At 42.5% G+C, this 18,738-nt stretch overlaps 2 protein-coding genes across 3 annotated transcripts; one reads left to right on the top strand and one right to left on the bottom strand.

Moving 5' to 3' along the window:
- Positions 1-873: 873 nt before the first annotated feature.
- BBS12 (Bardet-Biedl syndrome 12) lies at positions 874-6,323 on the bottom strand. Of its 2 annotated transcripts, XM_057405161.1 has the most exons (3): positions 6,256-6,323; positions 5,962-6,077; positions 874-3,773 (listed from the first exon to the last, which is right to left on the bottom strand). In XM_057405161.1, the coding sequence occupies exon 3, from the start codon at positions 3,755-3,757 to the stop codon at positions 1,628-1,630; it is 2,130 nt and encodes a 709-aa protein (XP_057261144.1). In that variant the 5' UTR covers positions 3,758-3,773; positions 5,962-6,077; positions 6,256-6,323; the 3' UTR covers positions 874-1,627. The 2 variants fall into 2 exon arrangements, with proteins under 2 accessions (XP_057261144.1, XP_057261145.1); XM_057405162.1 differs by lacking the exon at positions 5,962-6,077 and having other exon boundaries at positions 6,256-6,317.
- Positions 6,324-6,591: 268 nt separating this feature from the next.
- LOC130597009 (uncharacterized) lies at positions 6,592-14,748 on the top strand. Its single transcript, XM_057405160.1, has 5 exons — positions 6,592-6,639; positions 8,512-8,667; positions 13,362-13,490; positions 13,589-13,726; positions 13,964-14,748. Exons 1-5 carry the CDS (start codon positions 6,637-6,639, stop codon positions 14,051-14,053), a joined length of 516 nt encoding a protein of 171 aa, XP_057261143.1. The 5' UTR covers positions 6,592-6,636; the 3' UTR covers positions 14,054-14,748.
- The last annotated feature ends 3,990 nt before the right edge of the window (positions 14,749-18,738 follow it).

The raw sequence follows: 18,738 nt of genomic DNA, 5'->3' as shown, positions 1-18,738 counted from the left end.
AGATGTAAGCAAGTCTCAGAAAGGGCTATTTTTAACTAAATGCGGTGTAGGTTATGGAGTTATTTTATAGGGCTAAAGACATAAATGGAAGGAAAAAGATGTAGTGAACGTGTGGGAGGTAGAAAATACCAGATTCTGTCAAATACCTATTGACAATTACAATGGGATATAATGTTGAGGTGTTTGCACCACTGGGAAGACATTTTCGGAACTCAATTTTTCATTAACTCAAGCCTGAATGCACAGGTAGAAGGGAAGGGCCTTCCCAAGAGAAAACAGCAACTGTGTTAAAGGTCAGCAGAGGTCAACTGGGGAACTGCCAGTGGTCATAGGGGTTTGAGGCAGCTGATGGCTCTTATCCAAGATGTCTTCTGCAGTGGGGAGATACCTCAAAGAAAATATGTCTGCCTTTCCACTGAATCACACCTCAGAAAACACTCTTTAGCCCACCCTAATTCTTAGCTCTCACCACAGAAGGACAGTCTGCCATCAGCACAAGCAATTGCAACCAGTAAGTGTTTAACCCTAGTGCTTCCAGACATTAGCATTTTAATGAAAAAATTCCTAAAAGCAAGAATCTGCTTTAGCATCACAATTTCCATTCCTTTTCCAATCTGTTTTCACTACACTGGTGAGACATTTCACTTACTTTTTTTCTGAATTTGGCATTCTGAACAACTATCTCCATAGTTACACTCCTCTTTCTTGCAACAAAGTGCCAGTTGTCCATGGCTTTGCTTTCAAATTTCAAGTGTCGAAAGACAATAAAAATGCCTTGTTTCAATCATCATGATAGATTTGTTTCCAGTTTTTAGCTAACAGCTAAAACATACATTTTCCCCTTTGCAAGAGTAACTGAGAAAGCCCAGAGAATAATCTAAAAAGCCAACTTGCAAATTAAGGGAAATTTTTTGTAGAGACACATCCAGTCTGTAACACCAAAGGGGAGGATTCTGCCTAAATTTATGTCAAAATGAAGAAAATTTCAAAGGGTATATATTTGAAATAGGACATACATATAAATATGCAAAATTAGCATCTATTAATACAATCTTTCAGCATAAAATGTAGCACTCATAATTACTGCATTTAACTCTTCCATTTGCATTGTACAGAAATTAACACAAATATGCTAATGTTATGTCCCTATTCTTCTTTAGAAGACATTAAAAGACGTTAACTAAGAATAATTTACAGAACACAAATCCAGATACCTCAATACAGACAGTGTATGTTCAGAACATAAGCATATCCAAGGTATCAAACTTTTCTCCATCTGGACTCAATATGTCTACCTGCCTAGCACTTCTCATTATAATGAAAAAAAGAATTGCACATTTGCTCTGCTAAATAACATTAGTCAGTTTGACTGGATGAATCTATCCATATGAACAATATTATTGGCTAGAAATGCACAGCTGGGGTTAGAGAGAAATCCACAAGTGATTTCTATCTGTTTTTTAACTCCTGTTTCTAGAAATGAGAAATTACTTTGTGACTGTCGCATCTTCTGATTTCCGCTGTTGGGCTCCAAAGTCATAATCATATCTAAATGTTTGCTTTATAAACTATGAAGAAGTGTAGGTTGCCCTTGGACTCATGGACTTATAAATAAAGCCTGCAAATCCTATAAAAACATAAATTCACTTGAGGCATGTGAGTTCAGTATCTGATTCTTTCTGGGACCTGTGACAATTTCAGCATCTGTTTGAAGTACTAGTAGCACCAAATCTAGAGCTCTCCGCCATGCCTCTGTCTTGGCTGTAACATTATCATAAACCTTTAAACCCTCCCTGTGGTCAGCGAAGGGACCAGCTCCGTCCCTGAGCAGATCACCTCTTCTAAACTCTTTCAGTATGTATGCTGAAGGAGAGCCACAGTCAGCTGCTTTTCTGAGGTAATGGTCAACTGAGGTGCACGCTTCCAACTTCGATGCAGCTTTTGTGGTGTTACACATAACCATCAAGAGATACTGTTTCCAGCCGCTTGCTAACGCTTGGAGCACAACTGATTTATACTCAGTAGCAGATGCTGGCTGCCAAGGATTGTGAAACTCTTTCACAGCATTTTGATTTGGTGGCTGTAAAGGCTGTTCGACAAGCATCTGAATGTGACTGAGGCACAAGAGTTCCACTGCACCACCACCAATAAAAACCTTCTTGTCATTTAAAGCATGGTGGAGTCGATACACTAACGTCCAGAACTGGTCTTCAATGAGCTGCATCTTTGAAGCTACAGTAGTGGTAAGCACAGCTGTGAGCAGGGGAATTCCTCGTGCTTTTATTCTGACCGGCACGAGTTCACCCAGATCCATTGCACGCCCATCACAGGCCTTCCACAACTCCACTTGGGCCCCACTCCCCACACAAGAAACGTTCAGCTGGGTGAGGTATGTCACTGGCTGAGCGCCAGTGACTTCCCCAAAGGCACACAACACATTCCAAGTCACAGAACTAACTAACAATATACTATTTGCAATGCATCTTTCCATTAAGTTTTCACACACATTTCCTTTGACCAAAACCAGGTTTACTTCAAATTTTATCAGATTATCTACCATACTGCTTAGCCACAGGTCTCCTTCCTGTAGGTTAGGATGCTCCACTATGGTCCTCATATTACACGGTCTGTTAAAACCTAAGTGACGATATTGCTCTGTTAGGTCACCATCTATTAGCAGAATCCGAAGGAGTTTGTCTTCAAAGCGTTTGATAACTGTGACTTGTTCTGGTGATACCAATGTGACAAAGCCTGGGGAGGCACAAGAATAGCTTTCAGGCAGGCCCACTAAGCAGCATGTCACAATTTCTGCAACATTTAACTGGGAAGAGCCACTGTGTCCTGCTGTCTCTTGCTGATATGTAACAATGCTTTGTAGCAGTTTCATGCTAGTTTCATTTCCGTGGCTCAGAGCCATTGCCAGGTGTCCTAAACCACCACATTCACATGAATCTGCTGATGGTCCCAGAAGGTATTCCTGAAAATTACCTTGCTGACTTGAAAAAAGGCTTTTTCCTAGAGTGCTGAAGTACCTGCTGTGGGTCAGCTTTCGTTTGTTACAGCTAGATGTGGTAACACCACTTCCAGAAATCACAGATGTACTCTTGTCACCCGCTGGTTTGACAAGAGAAGCGACTGAATCAAAGCCAGGCAAAGGCGAAACCAGGTACTTGTTAAAATTACAATCATCATCTTGATGGGAATAGGAATTAATTGGAATTATTTCTGGTACAGAAATATCTTTCTGAAAATACAGGAAAAGCTGGGAATTTGGAGGACTGTCACATCCAGTTTGGCAAGTTTTGCTTTTAGAAGCATTTGGCCTAACACTGCTAGAACAGAGCTCTTTCTTTACATCATGTATTGATATTTGAAGACACTGGACTCTCTCACAGCAAGAGTTCAACCCCTCAGACATCACAGATACTATTGCTGAAACCGGAACATTTTGCTGGAGGCATTCCACTATAGCATTGCTCCACGCACCAACAAGAAACAACAGGGTACTCATTCCAGTCTTAAACTCCTTGGTTTGTGCCTGAATGGTTTCGTTAAGAAGCTGTCCAGCAGCACTAGTTAAATCCAAACTTTCAATCAGTCTAACAGCAGAACAAATCAATGTGCTTTCATTGGTGATTTCATCCACAATGAATTTACACGATTTCACTGGCCCCAGTAATGTTCTTCCAGCTAAGGCCAAGGAAGAGAGTTGCTGAAGTCCAATGTGTTGCCTTGCATTCACATCCCTGAAAGCCATGGGCAGCAGGCAGGATCTGTGAACAGAACACAAACTTATTGCCCCATCTTCACAGCACTCCACAGCATATATCAGCAAAAATTTAAATTAACAGTCTAACACTGACTACACCACTTCTGTGATGCTATCTTAAACAGTTCTTTATCCTGTGCACTTCTTAGGAGATGTCAATGCACACAGTTGCTGAAATGGTGCATTGCTAAAATACCAGGGAATATTTAATTGCTGGCAGATAGTGAAGTACTGCTAATTCTGGTGGTTTCTTAAACATTATACAGAGCAGACTGTGTAGAACTACCATTTATCTCCTGACCTGCTATCTGGAATTTCAGTTATTTGGCTTATTTAGGGCAAAAATTCATTAGAGCAGAATGGACAACTATGTGCAAAACAAAAGTGCTCTGTACAGATCCATCTGGGCAAAAACAGTTATGCCACTTACTTTAACCTTCAAATCTGTAAAAGCATAATCAAAATTATTTTGTTCCAACTCTACTTATTCCATTTAGCACGCATCAACACTTTATTAAATGTGCATGAAAAGAAATGCCACTTCTTCATACTTCACAAAGCAAACTACCAAAACTTTAAGGTTTTGATCTACTACTCAGTTTTAACATGCCAAGAATAAATCTTCTTTCACTTGAAATCTCTTCCACACCACAGTCCTGTGGCAGACCTTTTATTTTTCTTTTTTTGAATGTAAAAGTATACACATCAAGAATTAAGAAGCTTAGCCATATACCTTTTATGCTCAGATTCAAATCCTTTATTTCATCTCTTTATTCCAAATGCAAAATTCTGTCCAGCTTAGTGAAAGTATAAGTATTAGTAGAATACTATCTCAAATGAAAATGAAGTGTGAATTTAAAAAGCAGAGCAGGCAGTCAGAAATAGACTTTTTATGCTGACAGTCCTGAAGTTCTAGTCTAGTGCAAACTGACAACAGAATTCCACTTCAATTACATCTTGAAGCACCAAAGGAATCATTAACTAAGAAGTTATTTTAAACTATAGTTGCTGTAATCGACAATTTAAGGAATTTTAGATAAGCAGGTACTTTTAACTTTAAAACTGCACTGGGAATGCACCTCTGAAAACCTCCAACCAACCTGCTTAAGGGTTTTACCTGGAAACTGTTCTTGGCAATGTCTTGTGACAATTATCTAATTTTGCTATGTATCCATATCAGTACTTCTAGTAATAACAACAATAATAATAAAGGGCTGTTAATTGGAATCCTTATCTTCATATCACGAGTAGCTTGTTTTGCAAAAAAAAAAAGCAAACAAAAAAATAGTTGAACTGATTAAATAATATTAATTGGATCATGCAATCCAATATGAAATGTGTTTCCGCCACTCTCCCAAAACCTCATCATTCCATTTGATTTCTCTTAAGGATTTACTAAGACAGTAATTTTTTTTTTGTTTGGTTGTTTTTTTTTCTTGTTTGTTTTGTGCTTTGTTGTGGTTTTTTGTTGTGTTTTCTTTTTTTCTCCAAGATCACTGTTTCTAAATTAAAGCAGTTCTTGGTCACTTCACAACCTGCTTTTTGATACAAATAACAAATAACCAATTTGTGGTTCCCTTCATAAAAATCAGGAAAGAGCTGAAGTAACAACACTGCAAGGCCACTCAATGCTCTCTCGGTACCTAGGTCCTTGGTACATAGCTCTGGGCAGAAGACCATGCTGCTGTTTGGATGGGAGACAACTATGGAAGGACTGCTGGGTAAGAGGTTTCCATTTTCCAGTGCTGGAAACTTCTTATTCCCCAGCCAGTCTCAAACAAAGGTTCAGCTCAACAGTATAAGCCACTGTCTTATTAGAATGGCATTTTTATTTCAATGGCCCTGAAACCAAGACCAGTTATGAAACAGACTAATTAGAGTTAGTGTAGCACCTTCTGTCAAGTCAATGCACTTCTTCCAAACCTCAACACAGCCAACTATAAGTTGCTTTGTTGAAATTGTCTCTGAAATTTAAGTTTAAAAATGTTACATCCAGCTTAAACTCAGACTTTAAAACTGTAGCTTCATTTTGGCAACCGGCCTGTACTCCTGCAGATCCACAAACATGAACCAAGTGAATCCAGGGCTTGGCTGCAAAACCACGTGAAGGCAGGGCATGCACTTACAGGAAAGAATGTTTTTATTTCATTGCAATTAAACCACCAAGTGCTTAAGTAAGGGTCACGACTTACCTAGTCTACCACTGAGCCAGGACTCTTACTACTAATGTAGGAAGACAAAGAGCTTCCTAACTTGGTGCAGCCGAAGCCGAACGCCCGTAACGGGCCAGCCCAGCATCACTCGCTTCCTGGAAGCGGAAAGCAGCCAGCGCTCAGGCGTGGAGCCGGGGCCGCTCAGCAGGCTTCCCGGAGCGGTGCTGCTCGGGCCCGGTGAGGGGCCACCCACTTCCTCCCGGCTAGAGGCCCAAGTCCAGCTCGGAACCGGTCACTCGTCCGCCGCACAGCACACCGGTGCTAGTTTCTAACCGACTAGGTTGCGTTTTCCCCCTGCTCCCCGCGGCCGGGCTGAGACGAGCTGAGCTGGCTCCGCGCACGCACCATCCACCGCCGCGACACCGTGTGACGGTCTGTTACCAGGACGACGCCGCCGACGCCGCCACCACCACTTGCTTCCAGACGCAACGGGCACAGTAATCCCCCCACTCTCACTAACATCACGATACCGCCGACGACCATTGGGCCAGGTTAGGGAAGGGGGCGGGCTCTCTGGTGCGCCCGGCTCGTTCATTGGATGGCTCGAATCGGTTGCGTGTTCCGGTGCGTCCACTCGTCTGTGTGAGGCGGGCTGTGCCGTTCGAGTGGTGGGGCCGACTCGACGTGGAGCGGTGTTTCTGCGGCCGCAGCCAAATGGTGAGCGCCCTTCCCCGCGGTCTCTCCTTCCCCGCGGAACGGCTGGTGCAAGTTCCCGGCTAAGCCCATCGGTGCCCTCCCCGTTGTGCCCCCCACAGCTGAGGTTCGGCTCGGCTCTGCCCGGGCCTCAGAGTTCTCCGGCGATTCCCAGCCGCCCATGGGGGGGGAACGCGCGTTGGGCTCGAAGGGTTGTTGGGAGTTGGCGTGGGGACCATGCGGCTTCACAAGGCTTCCTGTGTTGCTTGGTTTCCTGGCACAACGCCGAAGTCAACAGGAAAGAGCCCGATTTCCCGCCCCCCATCTTGGTACTACGAAAGACATCCCTGATAAAACACCAAGAATCGCAAAATATGTCACCTGCTCTCAGAGTGTGGCGTCAGGCGGAGGCACGATGCCTGGTTAATCTCAGCACCACTTACTGACCCCCTCCACTTCATTCGGTCACCTGTAGCAGTGGTGTATTTAAATGGTATTGGCTAGATGAGAAGAGGAGATGTAAAATGGGATTGCACAACCCGGTTTTGAAATAAAAGGAACGGGAAGCAGTGCATATGCTACCTCTCAGGATCTTCAACGTTTTAACTAGAATCTAGGTGTATACACAGAATGCAAGAAAAAAGGTTCAGATTGAGTGTTAGCAATTTTTTTTTTTTTTATACAGTCAGAAAAATGTCTCACATGGGTTTCTCCCGGAGTGAAATAGAAAGAACAAAAATCTGTTGCCTGTGTTTAATAACAGGGGAATATCAGAGGTGTGCCAGACAAATGGGTTGCAATCCAACCTGGGAGGGACAAATCATGTTAAAAAATGAAGTTTCATTTCCAAACACAGCAAAATGGAATCTTCTGTGTTACTCGTTGGGAATTTAAGAGAGATCCCAGCTCAAAAATGGTAACAATTCAGCAGAGGTAAGAGCTAGCTTAGAGCTACTCAGCAGTAGCTAGAAAACAAATTCCTTTCTTGGAGTTTGTTTTATTTACTTTCATAAAGCCTGTAACCAGTTAAAGTTGGGATGGGAGGGAATTTCCTTCTTTCCATCAGTCTGCAGACTCAAGACTGAAGGGTTAAAATCTGTCTGCTGCTGATTTATAAGAAAACCCATACGCAAGGAAAATGTCTTTACCACTCCCTAGGTGAGCAGGTGAGGGAACCATTTGGCGCTACACTAACTACACCAGAAGTAGGAAAGATCTGAGAAGTGTCCTGAATACTAACACACCAGCTCAGCATAAGAAGATTAGCTCTCCTTCTGGGACAGATTTTGTGTTGATCTCACTGCTGCCACTGCATGTTGTGTACCTAGCACCACAGGTAGTTGGTGGATGGGCTGGCTAGAGCTACCAGCTCCCTTTAAACTTTGCTCGAACAGAGCAGATGCTCTCAGACATCCCACTTCTGTGTTGACTTTTAGGAGTGGCTGACTTTGAGTCCCATTTATAATCAAGACCCTATACAACTAGCCTTTTTATCTGTAAGGATGATTTACTTGTTTCTTAGATGAAACCGCTCCTCATACATCCAAGCAACCGAAAGGATGTGCAGAGGGTCTTAGTTACCTTAGTGCAGTGTTCATTTTCAGCCTGCCTCCCTGATTTTTTTGTCATTACTCCTTTAATTGATGGTCTTTATGTTTAAATAGAAACATGAAGCTTAAACATGTGTTCCCCAGGAATACAGTCTACAGCTTGTTTTCTTTCTAGAAAAACAGAAGAAAATGAGCATAGAGACCCAGTGTCTACCACTTGCAGCAAAAAAGTCTCTCATGTCTACTGCAGCTTTACTGTTACTTGTAATTTAGTTGTGTTCTGAATTTTCCCCAGAGTGGACTATTTCTTATCTTTTTTTTTTTTTTCCTCCTTCACTTTCTGAAGGCATCCAGCTATAGAAAACCTGGCTTAAGTACAGCCCAGCGGAAGAAAAGTGGCTTGAAACCTGAACTTACAGAAGAACAAAAGCAGGAGATCAGAGAAGCTTTCGATTTGTTTGATACCGATGGATCCGGAAGCATCGACATAAAAGAACTGAAGGTTTTCAAACTTTTTTTCCTTGGATGGAAATATCTTTGATCTCAGAATTGTAGCTGCTTTTCCTGTTTGTCCAGCCCTAATTATTTTAAATTAGTTTTGGAGTACAAAAAAAGGGTAATGGCTTGCTGTCACAACTGAATTTAGGGTCTACTATATGGTTAGCCTGAAAAGTCTCTGTATGTAATACTCCAGAGCAGACAGGCTTCTCCAATACTGATAGCTTTGAGTAGCTGAGCATTGGTGGAACAAAGCAGTTGCTCTGTTTAGGTATACACAGTACATATTCCAGTTCACATTTCATGACTAGCTAAAGTCATTGTTTCTAGGAAGCGGACTTTTATTTCTGGGTGAATGTCAAAATATCACATATTTTCTTCATCTCAGATTTTGCACACATTCAGGAAAGATAAACACATAATCTCCTACACATAATACAAAAATTACCTGGTTTTTAATTAAAAAAAAAAAGAACAAAACAGAGACCTGAGTTGCATTTCAGTAGCAATTCAGGTAGTGTGTATGCGCATGTACCTACACACACACAGTAATACAAGGGGGAAGATTATTATCATAGAATAGTTAGGGTTGGAAAGGACCTTAAGATCATCTAGTTCCAACCCCCCTGCCATGGGCAGGGACACTTCATGCTAAACCATCTCACCCAAGGCTTCGTCCAACCTGACCTTGAACACTGCCAGGGATGGAGCATTCACAGCCTCCCTGGGCAACCCATTCCAGTGCCTCACCACCCTAACAAGAAAGAATTTCTTCCTTATATCCAATCTAAACTTCCCCTGTTTAAGTCTGAACCCATTCCCCTTGTCCTATCACTACAGTCCCTAATGAAGAGTCCCTCTCCAGCATCCCTGAAGAGTCCCTCTCCAGCATCCCTAAAGGCCCCCTCCAGATGCAGGAAGGCTGCTATTAGGTGTCCACGAAGCCTTCTCCAGGCTGAACAGCCCCAGCTTTCTCAGCCTGTCTTCATATGTGAGGTGCTCCAGTCCCCTGATCATCCTCGTAGCCCTCCTCTGGACTTGTTCCAACAGTTCCATGTCCTTTTTATGTTGAGGACACCAGAACTGCACACAATACTCCAAGTGAGGTCTCACAAGAGCAGAGTAGAGGGGCAGGATCACCTCCTTCGACCTCCTGGTCACACTCCATTTGATGCAGCCCAGGATATGGTTGCTTTCTGGGCTGCAAGTGCACACTGCCAGCTCATGTTCATTTTCTCATCGACCAGCACCCCCAAGTCCTTCTCCACAGGGCTGCTCTGAATCTCTTCTTTGCCCAACCTGTAGCTGTGCCTGGGATTGCTCTGACCCACGTGTAGGACTTTGCACTTTTCATGGTTAAACTTCATGAGGTTGACATCAGCCCACCTCACAAGCGTGTCGAGGTCCCTCTGGATGGCATTCCTTCCCTCCAGGGTATCAACCGAACCACACGGCTTGGTGTCATCGGCAAACTTGCTGAGGGCGCACTCAATCCCACTGTCCATGTCAGCAACAAAGATGTTAAACAAGACCGGTCCCAACACCGATCTCTGAGGGACACCACTCGTTACTGGTCTCCAGCCGGACATTGAGCCATTGACCACAATTCTTTGTGTGCGGCCATCCAGCCAGTTCTTTATCCACCGAGTGGTCCATCCATCAAATCGATGTCTCTCCAATTTAGAGACCAGGATGCCATGCAAGACAGTGTCGAATGCTTTGCACAAGTCCAGGTAGATGACATCAACTGCTCTACCCCTGTCCATCAGTTCTGTAGCCCCATCTCAGAAGGCCACCGAATTGGTCAGGCAGGATTTCCCCTTAGTGAAGCCATGCTGGCTGTCACCAAGCACCTTGTTGTTTTTCATGTGCCTTAGCATGCCTTCCAGGAGAATCTGTTCCAAGATTTTGCCAGGCACAGAGGTGAGACCAATTGGTCTGTAATTCCCCGGGTCATACATATTCCCCTTCTTGAAAATGGGGGTTATATTTCCCTTTTTCCAGTTGTCAGGAATTTAACCTGACTGCCATGATTTTTCAAATATGATGGCCAGCGGCTTAGCAACTTCATTCACCAGCTTCTTCAGGACCCAAGGATGGATTTCATCAGGTCCCATGGACTTGTGTACATTCAGGTTCTTAAGATGGTCTCAAACCAGATCCTCTTCTACAGTGGGCCTAGGGTCTCCATTCTCACAGTCCCTGTGTCTGCCTTCCAAGGCTTGGATGGTGTGGTCAGAGCATTTGCCAGTGAAGACCAAGGCAAAGAAATCATTAAGATTTCTTCAAATCCAGGGTAGCCAGTTCCCTGATAGCTTCTGGAGAGGGCCTACATTGTCCCTAGTCTGTTTTTTATTCACTATGTACCTATAGAATCCCTTCCTGTTATCCTTAACATCTCTAGCCAAGCTTAATTCTAACTGGGCCTTAGCTTTCCTAACCTGATCCCTAGCTACCTGGACAACATCCCTGTATTCTTCCCAGGCCGCCTGTCCTTGCTTCCACCTTTTATAAGCCTCTTTTTTCCTTCTAATTTTCCTCAGCATCTCCTTATCCATCCAAGGAGGTCTCCTGGCCCTCCTGCTGCACTTCCTTCTAGTTGGGATGCAACACTCCTGAGCTTGTAGCAGGTGATCCTTGAATATCAACCAAGAGTCTTGGCCCCCCTGCCCTCTAGGCCTATATCCCATGAAACCTTACTAAGCAGATTCCTGAAGAGGCCAAAGTCTGCTCTCTTGAAGTCCAGGGCAGTGAGCTTGCTACACCTCTTCTCACTGTCCTGAGGATCTCGAATTTGACCGTCTCATGATCACTGCATCCAAAGCTGCCCTGGAGCGTCACATTTCCAACGAGCCCTTCCCTGTTGGTGAGCACGAGGTCAAGCATGGCACCTCTCCTTGTCGGCTCCTCTATTACTTGCAGAAGGAAGTTGTCTTCCACACAATCGAGGAACCTTCTGGATTGCTTGTGCCGGACCATACTGTCGCTCCAACAGATTTCAGGGTGGTTGAAGTCACCCATGAGAACAAGGGCCTGTGAGCGTGAGGCTTTTCCTCTGTCTATAGAGGGCTTCATCCTCAGGTTCTCCTTGATCAGGTGGTCTGTAACAGATCCTCACAGTAATGTCTCCCATCGCTATATTCCCTTTAACCCTGACCCACAAACTCTCTGTTAACTGATCACCTGTCCCCAGACAGAGTTCCATACTCTCCAGCCTATCCCTAACATAAAAGGCAACTCTCCCTCCCTGCCTTCCAGGCCTGTGTTTTCTAAAGAGCCTGCAACCTTCCATTCCAACACTCCAGTCATAGGAGCCATCCCACCATGTTTCTGTGATGCCTATTATATCATACCCCCGTAGATGTGCACACATCTCTTATTCCTCTTGTAATTATTCTTGTAATTGTAATTATTCTTATTTCCCTGTGTTTTTGTGTATAAACTTTTTTAAAGTGTGAATCTGTTATCTTGATTGTCTCCTTGGCCTTGATTTCTCATGTACACACACACTGCCTCAATTTCTGCATATAAAACCTAGAAGCACGGTTACTAAGCCTATGGCTTATCTCACTTAAAGAGAGCATGTTCTATGAATGCAGATGATGCATGTTAAAATATAGTTTCTAAAATTGATTGAAATGTTCTAACATCAACCATTTGATGCTGTTTTTGTTTTCCCAAATCAATTCAAAATAACGGCTGTTTAACAACAAAAGTGCTCCCTTCTGAAAGACAAAATGGAACATTTTCAATAGTCCTTTTGCAAGAAGCTGGTCAGAAAACACACTTCAGTTAAATGTTAAGTTTCTGGTGGGTTGGCACTTCTCAGTAGAAAAGTGTTTAGTAATATTAACTATTGATTTTCCCTAAAGCATATAAGAAGAATGAATGTTCACAGTTCAAATCTTCCTCAAGCTCCGTGTTCTTCAAACTTGAGTCTATGAATTAAATATGCTATAATCATCTGGCATGCCAGGACTGTGAAATTAGTGATAAACACCCAAGTAGCAAAATCACTGAAATGCCAGAGCCTGGTTTTAAACTATGTTAATATTATGCATTTGTACAACAATCTACACAACTTTTTTACAGCAATACTTTGTGCTCCCTAAGCCTTAGGTGGTTTTTCTTTTCCTAAACTAGCACAGGAGTCAGTCTTTGCTTTGCTGAGGCTGAGACACTTAAGGAGTATTGAGAGCTCCCACCCCACCATGTCCACCCCCTAGCCAGAAGTGCCAAGAGCCAGACATAGGGATTTCTTCTATCTCCTTGTGTTTGTTACTGCATGTAATTCTGTACCCATCAAATTAATGGGCATTCTGCCCTTGATTTCAGGTGGAGCGAGATCACATCCCTTGTTTCCAACCTCCCCCGAAGTCCCATTTTGATAGCCCAGTTCCTTTATGAACCATGTAGATTGGAACCTTTACCCAATTCAGACACAAAAGGTTTCTCTTTTGGAAATATATGGAAATATATCCATGTTCCACATGGATCTAAAGAGAAAATATGTCTGAGTCTTAAGAATATCAAATCTACACTATGACTGGGAAGATGAAACAAGCTGGTAAGAGATATCAAGATATTTTCACTGCAGCAAGTTATTAAAATTTTGGACAAGGAAATTAAACAAGCTTTAGTGCAGCTGTTTACACTATAGTTCTGGTGGCCTCCTAACAGAATTGTTTTTTGGCACAGGTTGCAATGCGTGCTTTGGGCTTTGAGCCAAAGAAGGAAGAAATTAAGAAAATGATAGCAGATATTGACAAAGAGGGAAGTGGCACCATTGACTTTGAAGACTTTTTAGCTATGATGACACAAAAAATGGTAGGAATTCTTAATAGAAATCCTTGTGATGGCATAAAAAAAAAATGAAAAGGAGTATCTGTGGCAGGTGTTTTCTAATTAATTATGTTTTGTTTTAGAGTGAAAAGGATTCAAAAGAAGAAATCTTGAAAGCTTTCAGATTATTTGATGATGATGGTACAGGAAAAATTTCATTCAAAAACTTGAAAAGAGTTGCCAAGGAGCTGGGAGAAAATTTAACAGATGAAGAACTTCAGGTAAATTCTGATTTGCCAGAGCTTTTCTAACAGGGACAATGCAACCAATGCTGTTGCATGTAAGGACTGGGTAGAAATTCATGCCTAAACAGAAAGGGCTGAGAGGTTGGAGAACTGAAGAGCAATCAAATACATAGTTATGTTCCTATAGGAAGTTCTTCTGATTTGTTGTTTTAGCAAATGGGAGATCTTGTGTTAGAATCCAGTGCCTGATCAAATGTAAAATGTGTTTTATAGGAAATGATTGATGAAGCTGATCGGGATGGAGATGGAGAAGTGAGTGAGCAAGAATTTTTGAGAATTATGAAGAAAACTAGCTTATATTAATATCTGTTGCCTGTTGTACAGCTCCTCCAAAAGATAACCTAGAAAAGACTTAAAAACTGGGCTTGTGCCTCCTGCATATTTTCTGCCATGTAAAGAAAGTCTGAAAGGACAGATTTTTGGTTCATTCTTTTTCAGCAGTTAACTGGGGAAGGGGGGCTTCAGTACCCAGAACTGTTAAAATGAGATACTGCAGGAGTGAAAAGGAAGGATGAACTGAACCTGCAAGGCAGCATCCCTACTCCTCCCCTCCTCAGCAGTTTCGCTGACTGCCATTTTAGGTAAAGAAAGCTGTATTTCAACTATTTAACTAAAAGACATTTCACTTGATGTGGAGATTCCCACTGCTGCTAGGAAAGGCCGCTTTTGACTTTATAAAGGCTACAGAATGAAGGTTCGAGCACAGTTTTTATATTCCTTTTCATGCTTTTGGGTTATCTTTTGATATTTGTCTCCTTTATTTCCATGAAAGACTCTAAAACCACCTGCGTATTTGTCCATTTCTGTATGAAACACTGTTCTCTAATGGCAAGTTGGTTTTGGACCTAATGGGAAGCAACTGTAGATAACCAGATTTGGTTCTTCATTTGGAATTGTGTAGCTGTTCTTCTGGTTTATTTGAATGTAACCTGCTTGGATTATTAAAGTTTATTGTATAACCAGTCAGCAGTTTGTTCAGTAAACCGCTGTTATGACAGGGTTTTAGGTACCTATAAAGTTCAGTTCTGTGTTGCACTAGGGTAAACTTTGACTTTGGCTGTTTACAGTCAAGTTGCAGGAGGACTCACACCTGAAGTGAAAAAACAGCTCACCTTGGACATCTGTGGAACGCTGAATATTTACATCCTTGCAATGCAAATTCATTTCACACATCATAGGTTTGTCTTTTTATTAATTTTCTTGCATATGCTGTCAATCTAGGACTTACTGGAGAGCCACATTTCCTTCTGTATTATGGTGACAGAGCAGTAACACACACTACATCCCATTATGTGGTTCTTGCAGGAGGCTTTATCCTTGTGGCCCATTTAGACAATCAGCTTCAAAACTGCAACGAAATGGTATAACCCTAAATCATGCCTCTCTAATAAGGTGCCTGAAGGAGAGTTTACTGCTCACAGTGACATGGCAAGTAGGTAACCAAATGTCAGGAGGGTTTAATGGGAAGAGGAGGGAAAGAACAGTATTTTGCTAGCATCTGTAAAGATCCCTCTTCTTCAGACAGCCTTTGCTGCTTGACAGCACTAAGGAGGTTTGTAGAAGAGAGGAAGAGCCAGCTCCTGGATTTGCTTCTCATTACAGCTGCTTCAGCTCTCATTAGCTGTAAGGGCCCAGGAGGGCCCATCCCAATTAGTTTTGGGAGTGGAAAGGGGAAGTTTATTCATTTATGTATCTTCTTAGTATGCAGATGTGGACCTGGCATATTCTGCCTCAGTCTTCTGAGTTTTGTACTCAACAACTCCAAATAGACCATTTCTAACCTCTACAGAAGTAGGCATAAACCTTGCGGAGAACATGGATTGGGTAGGACTCTGGAAAACTCAAGAGAAGTGCAAAGTCCCCTGTTAACACATTCAGTGGTAGTAGATGTAACCTATAATAGTGTGTTTTTAAATGTGTATTAATTTTGTATACGTGTGAAATAAAATTGTTTTGCAAGTTAAGGACTTGGTGTGCTCACTATGAAAACTTAATTTAAAAAAAATAATTTTAAAGTGTTAGATGGTTCACTGGGTATGTTTTCACTTAATAGAATCGTTGGGGTTTGTAAGAGAGACATTCTTAGGTGCAGTAGTCTATCAAGTAATTCCTCTCTTCTCCTACACTGATTAAAATTCTGGTACTAACCACGTATATTCAGAAAGGGAAGTTTGAAGTTCTAGCTGATTATGGGGAATCCTAGAGCTTATTACAGTGACTGCCTTTTAAAATGCTGCTACAGGAACAGATTGATGGCTGTTGTTTGCCTATGACACACGTCACTTCTCTCTTCCTGTTCTAATCCCATTACGTGGCTTCAGAAGGAAGGAAAAAGACATGCAGTCATACCCACCATATCTACTACAGTGACGAAATGTTATTTCTGGTTTGCCCATTAATCTCTTAAGCCTGGAATGTTGAGTAGTGGCTAAATCAGCACAAAACTTGAAAGCGTTAATGAGACAGAACAAGAGTCCTGTGCTACTTCAGTTAGCAGTACAGCAAGGGCTATCTTGCCTCCTCTTTAGCTGCACAACAGTGCTGTGGCTCCATGTGAATTCTTTTTGGTGCCCTTGTGAATCCCTCCTGTCCCTTCTAGAACTTTTTATCTTTTACATTTCTATGTATGGTAAAGGAAAAGGAGCCTGACTGAAGCCAATGGCAGAACTCAATTTGGTTTGTGTGAGGAGCAGGTGCTGAACTGCCCATTCAGGAATTTCATCCTTTTACTGTGCTGGAGAACATGACTCAGGTCAATGAACTGGGATGGTACCCAGCAGACATTTTTCCTGGACTCTGTTCTAGTGTCTGTTCCAGCAGCTTACCCTAAATATAGGGGTTTCACTAGAGGAGACAGATCCCTTGCACCCCAATCCTCTTCCTCCTCCCATTCTCAATTCTATTCTCAAAAGCAAGACCTGGGGCACTTCCAGGAGACTTGAATTCAATTCCTTTGCACTAGAGCACCAAAAAGGAGGTAAAGCGGTGATTTGGGTTGCCTTGCATGAAAGGACCTCAAGGCACCTGAATCCATTGTGGTCTCCTGTGCGAGTGCATATGGACTGGTGCCTGGTGCAGAGAGAAAGGCAGTTCCAGAGTCAGGGAGGGGAGACAGGTGGATGTGAACCTCATCCTTTGCTTCCTCGGGCAGTAGAAAATGCTCTGGGCCAGAATTCATCATTGCCACATTTAACCCATGGAAATACTGGCAGAACACATTTTTCTGACCAGGATTAAATCTTCCTGCAACCTCAATGAAAACAGTACTGCACTATTTGTATCGATACCATGTGCTGGCTGGCACTTTTGGCAATCTCTGCAAGTGTATCAGCACAATGGTGAATTTTTTGCAGACATCTGTTTTCCAAAGGTATCACTGTTAAAGCAAAGTCAGGACCATTCAGGTATCACTGCCAGCGGCCCTTCTGCTCACTCAGGACTTACCCTCCCTGCTACATTTGTTTGAGATTTTTATTTCCTTACACAGATAAAAATGAATGAAGATGAGAAAAGTACTGCTCCTGAGATTCTTCAACATACAAGTCTATGCAACTAGTTTTCCAAACCTAGTTACATAGACTAACAGAAACTAGACACAGCTGTCTGACCTGTTTTAGAGAAGTCAGGCAGGGAAGGCAACCAACCAGATAGCTGGGGATGTTCTTCAGACATCCTTCAACAGGAGTGACTGGGCAGGAACAACCCATGTGCCTTCTGGCTCAGGGCAATAAACAAGTTGCTCTATCTACAGGATGTGATGATCCTTAACACCTGAAAGAAAGAAACCTTATGAGGATAATTCTGCAAAGATCACTTCCTTTTTGTCACATATGTCAATATAAGGAGTGTAGCTGTGAGTGGACAGTTGCACCTCTATGCCAGTGCCCATGGCAGTCCGTTTAACTACAGGATGCACTCCTAAATTTTTATATTAAGAAAAGGTATAAAAGTCTTTTCTCTCTCTCATAAGGGAAAAAAGAACTGATAGATCTGAGAGTGTGACAGTCTCACTAAAAGGCATCCAGTTACTAATGTGTAAGATGAATGATGCTCACTTCCTACTCTGTGGCTTTCAATGATGATCGAAAGTAGGCTAACACACACCATCCAGCTGGGGTTTGAGATATGCAGTCCGCTACAGAATCATTGTTTTCTGAAAGAAGAACACAAGGCTTCTTACACAACTCAAGTGCAAAATGCTGTAAATAATAGTTGGTTGTTCAAAGCTAACCCCCCAAACCACACTTCCTGAAACTCCCGCTCTGCATCAATAATTACACATGTGCAGACAGTAGCCTCACCAAGTTAAAACAGTCCTTCAGCACCTCGTGCTACTCAAGTGGCTCTACCACGATTGTTCTACCCTTCTGGTCAGGATATAGCTCACATTTGGCTTGGCTCCACCAATGTAGTGTAATAGATTTCCATCAAGGGCATAATGTAAGCACTCCTAAAGTACACTCAAGATTTGTTGTCCTTGCGGGTATAGTGTTCTGCAGGTGATCATGCTTGCAGGCCCAAATAAAGCCTGCAGGACTGTCTGCACTAGTCCTCCTACAATCATTTAGGGGAGAATTTCATACATATCTAAGTAGGCTTATACTATGATTATGACAGAGACATCTCATGCGCAAAGCAACATATACTGGCTGATAATGTTTATCATAACATAACCCAAGGATATTCATCTCAGTTTGTACAATCTACTTGTGTTAGGCATTATTGTGACATGACAGTGTGCAGGTATTCCAGCTTAAAATCTTCTTCAGACTTGTCCCATTAAATGTTTCTGGTTGACCAGAAATGGTTTCTAGGACACTGTTCTTTAGCTATGGTTTCATTTGGATGTTGGCATGTCTGTGGACAATCATTTCCCTGGTTCCACTTGAGACAGCAGGTGGCATTTATAGGAACAGTAAAACGGAGAGATTTATCTGGTTGCTCCCATTGAGCTAATTGGATTTCTCCCTAGGGAGCTCCCTTACACA

This window comes from Pezoporus wallicus, unplaced genomic scaffold (genome assembly GCF_028554395.1).
Source record: "Pezoporus wallicus isolate ANWC-B61680 ecotype Strahan unplaced genomic scaffold, APGP_CSIRO_Pwel_v1 contig_6789, whole genome shotgun sequence".
NCBI lineage: Eukaryota > Metazoa > Chordata > Aves > Psittaciformes > Psittacidae > Pezoporus > Pezoporus wallicus.
The sequence above is the reverse complement of the archived record's forward strand: the minus strand, read 5'-3'. Positions and strand labels throughout refer to the sequence as shown.

Excerpts from the sequence above, each read along its gene's own strand:
- BBS12 (XM_057405161.1), bottom strand. The coding sequence starts at position 3,757 with ATGGCTTTCAGGGATGTGAATGCAAGGCAACACATTGGACTTCAGCAA.
- LOC130597009 (XM_057405160.1), top strand. Across the intron at positions 8,668-13,361 it reads TCGACATAAAAGAACTGAAG|GTTGCAATGCGTGCTTTGGG; the intron begins GTTTTCAAACTT and ends TTTTTGGCACAG. Across the intron at positions 13,491-13,588 it reads CTATGATGACACAAAAAATG|AGTGAAAAGGATTCAAAAGA; the intron begins GTAGGAATTCTT and ends GTTTTGTTTTAG.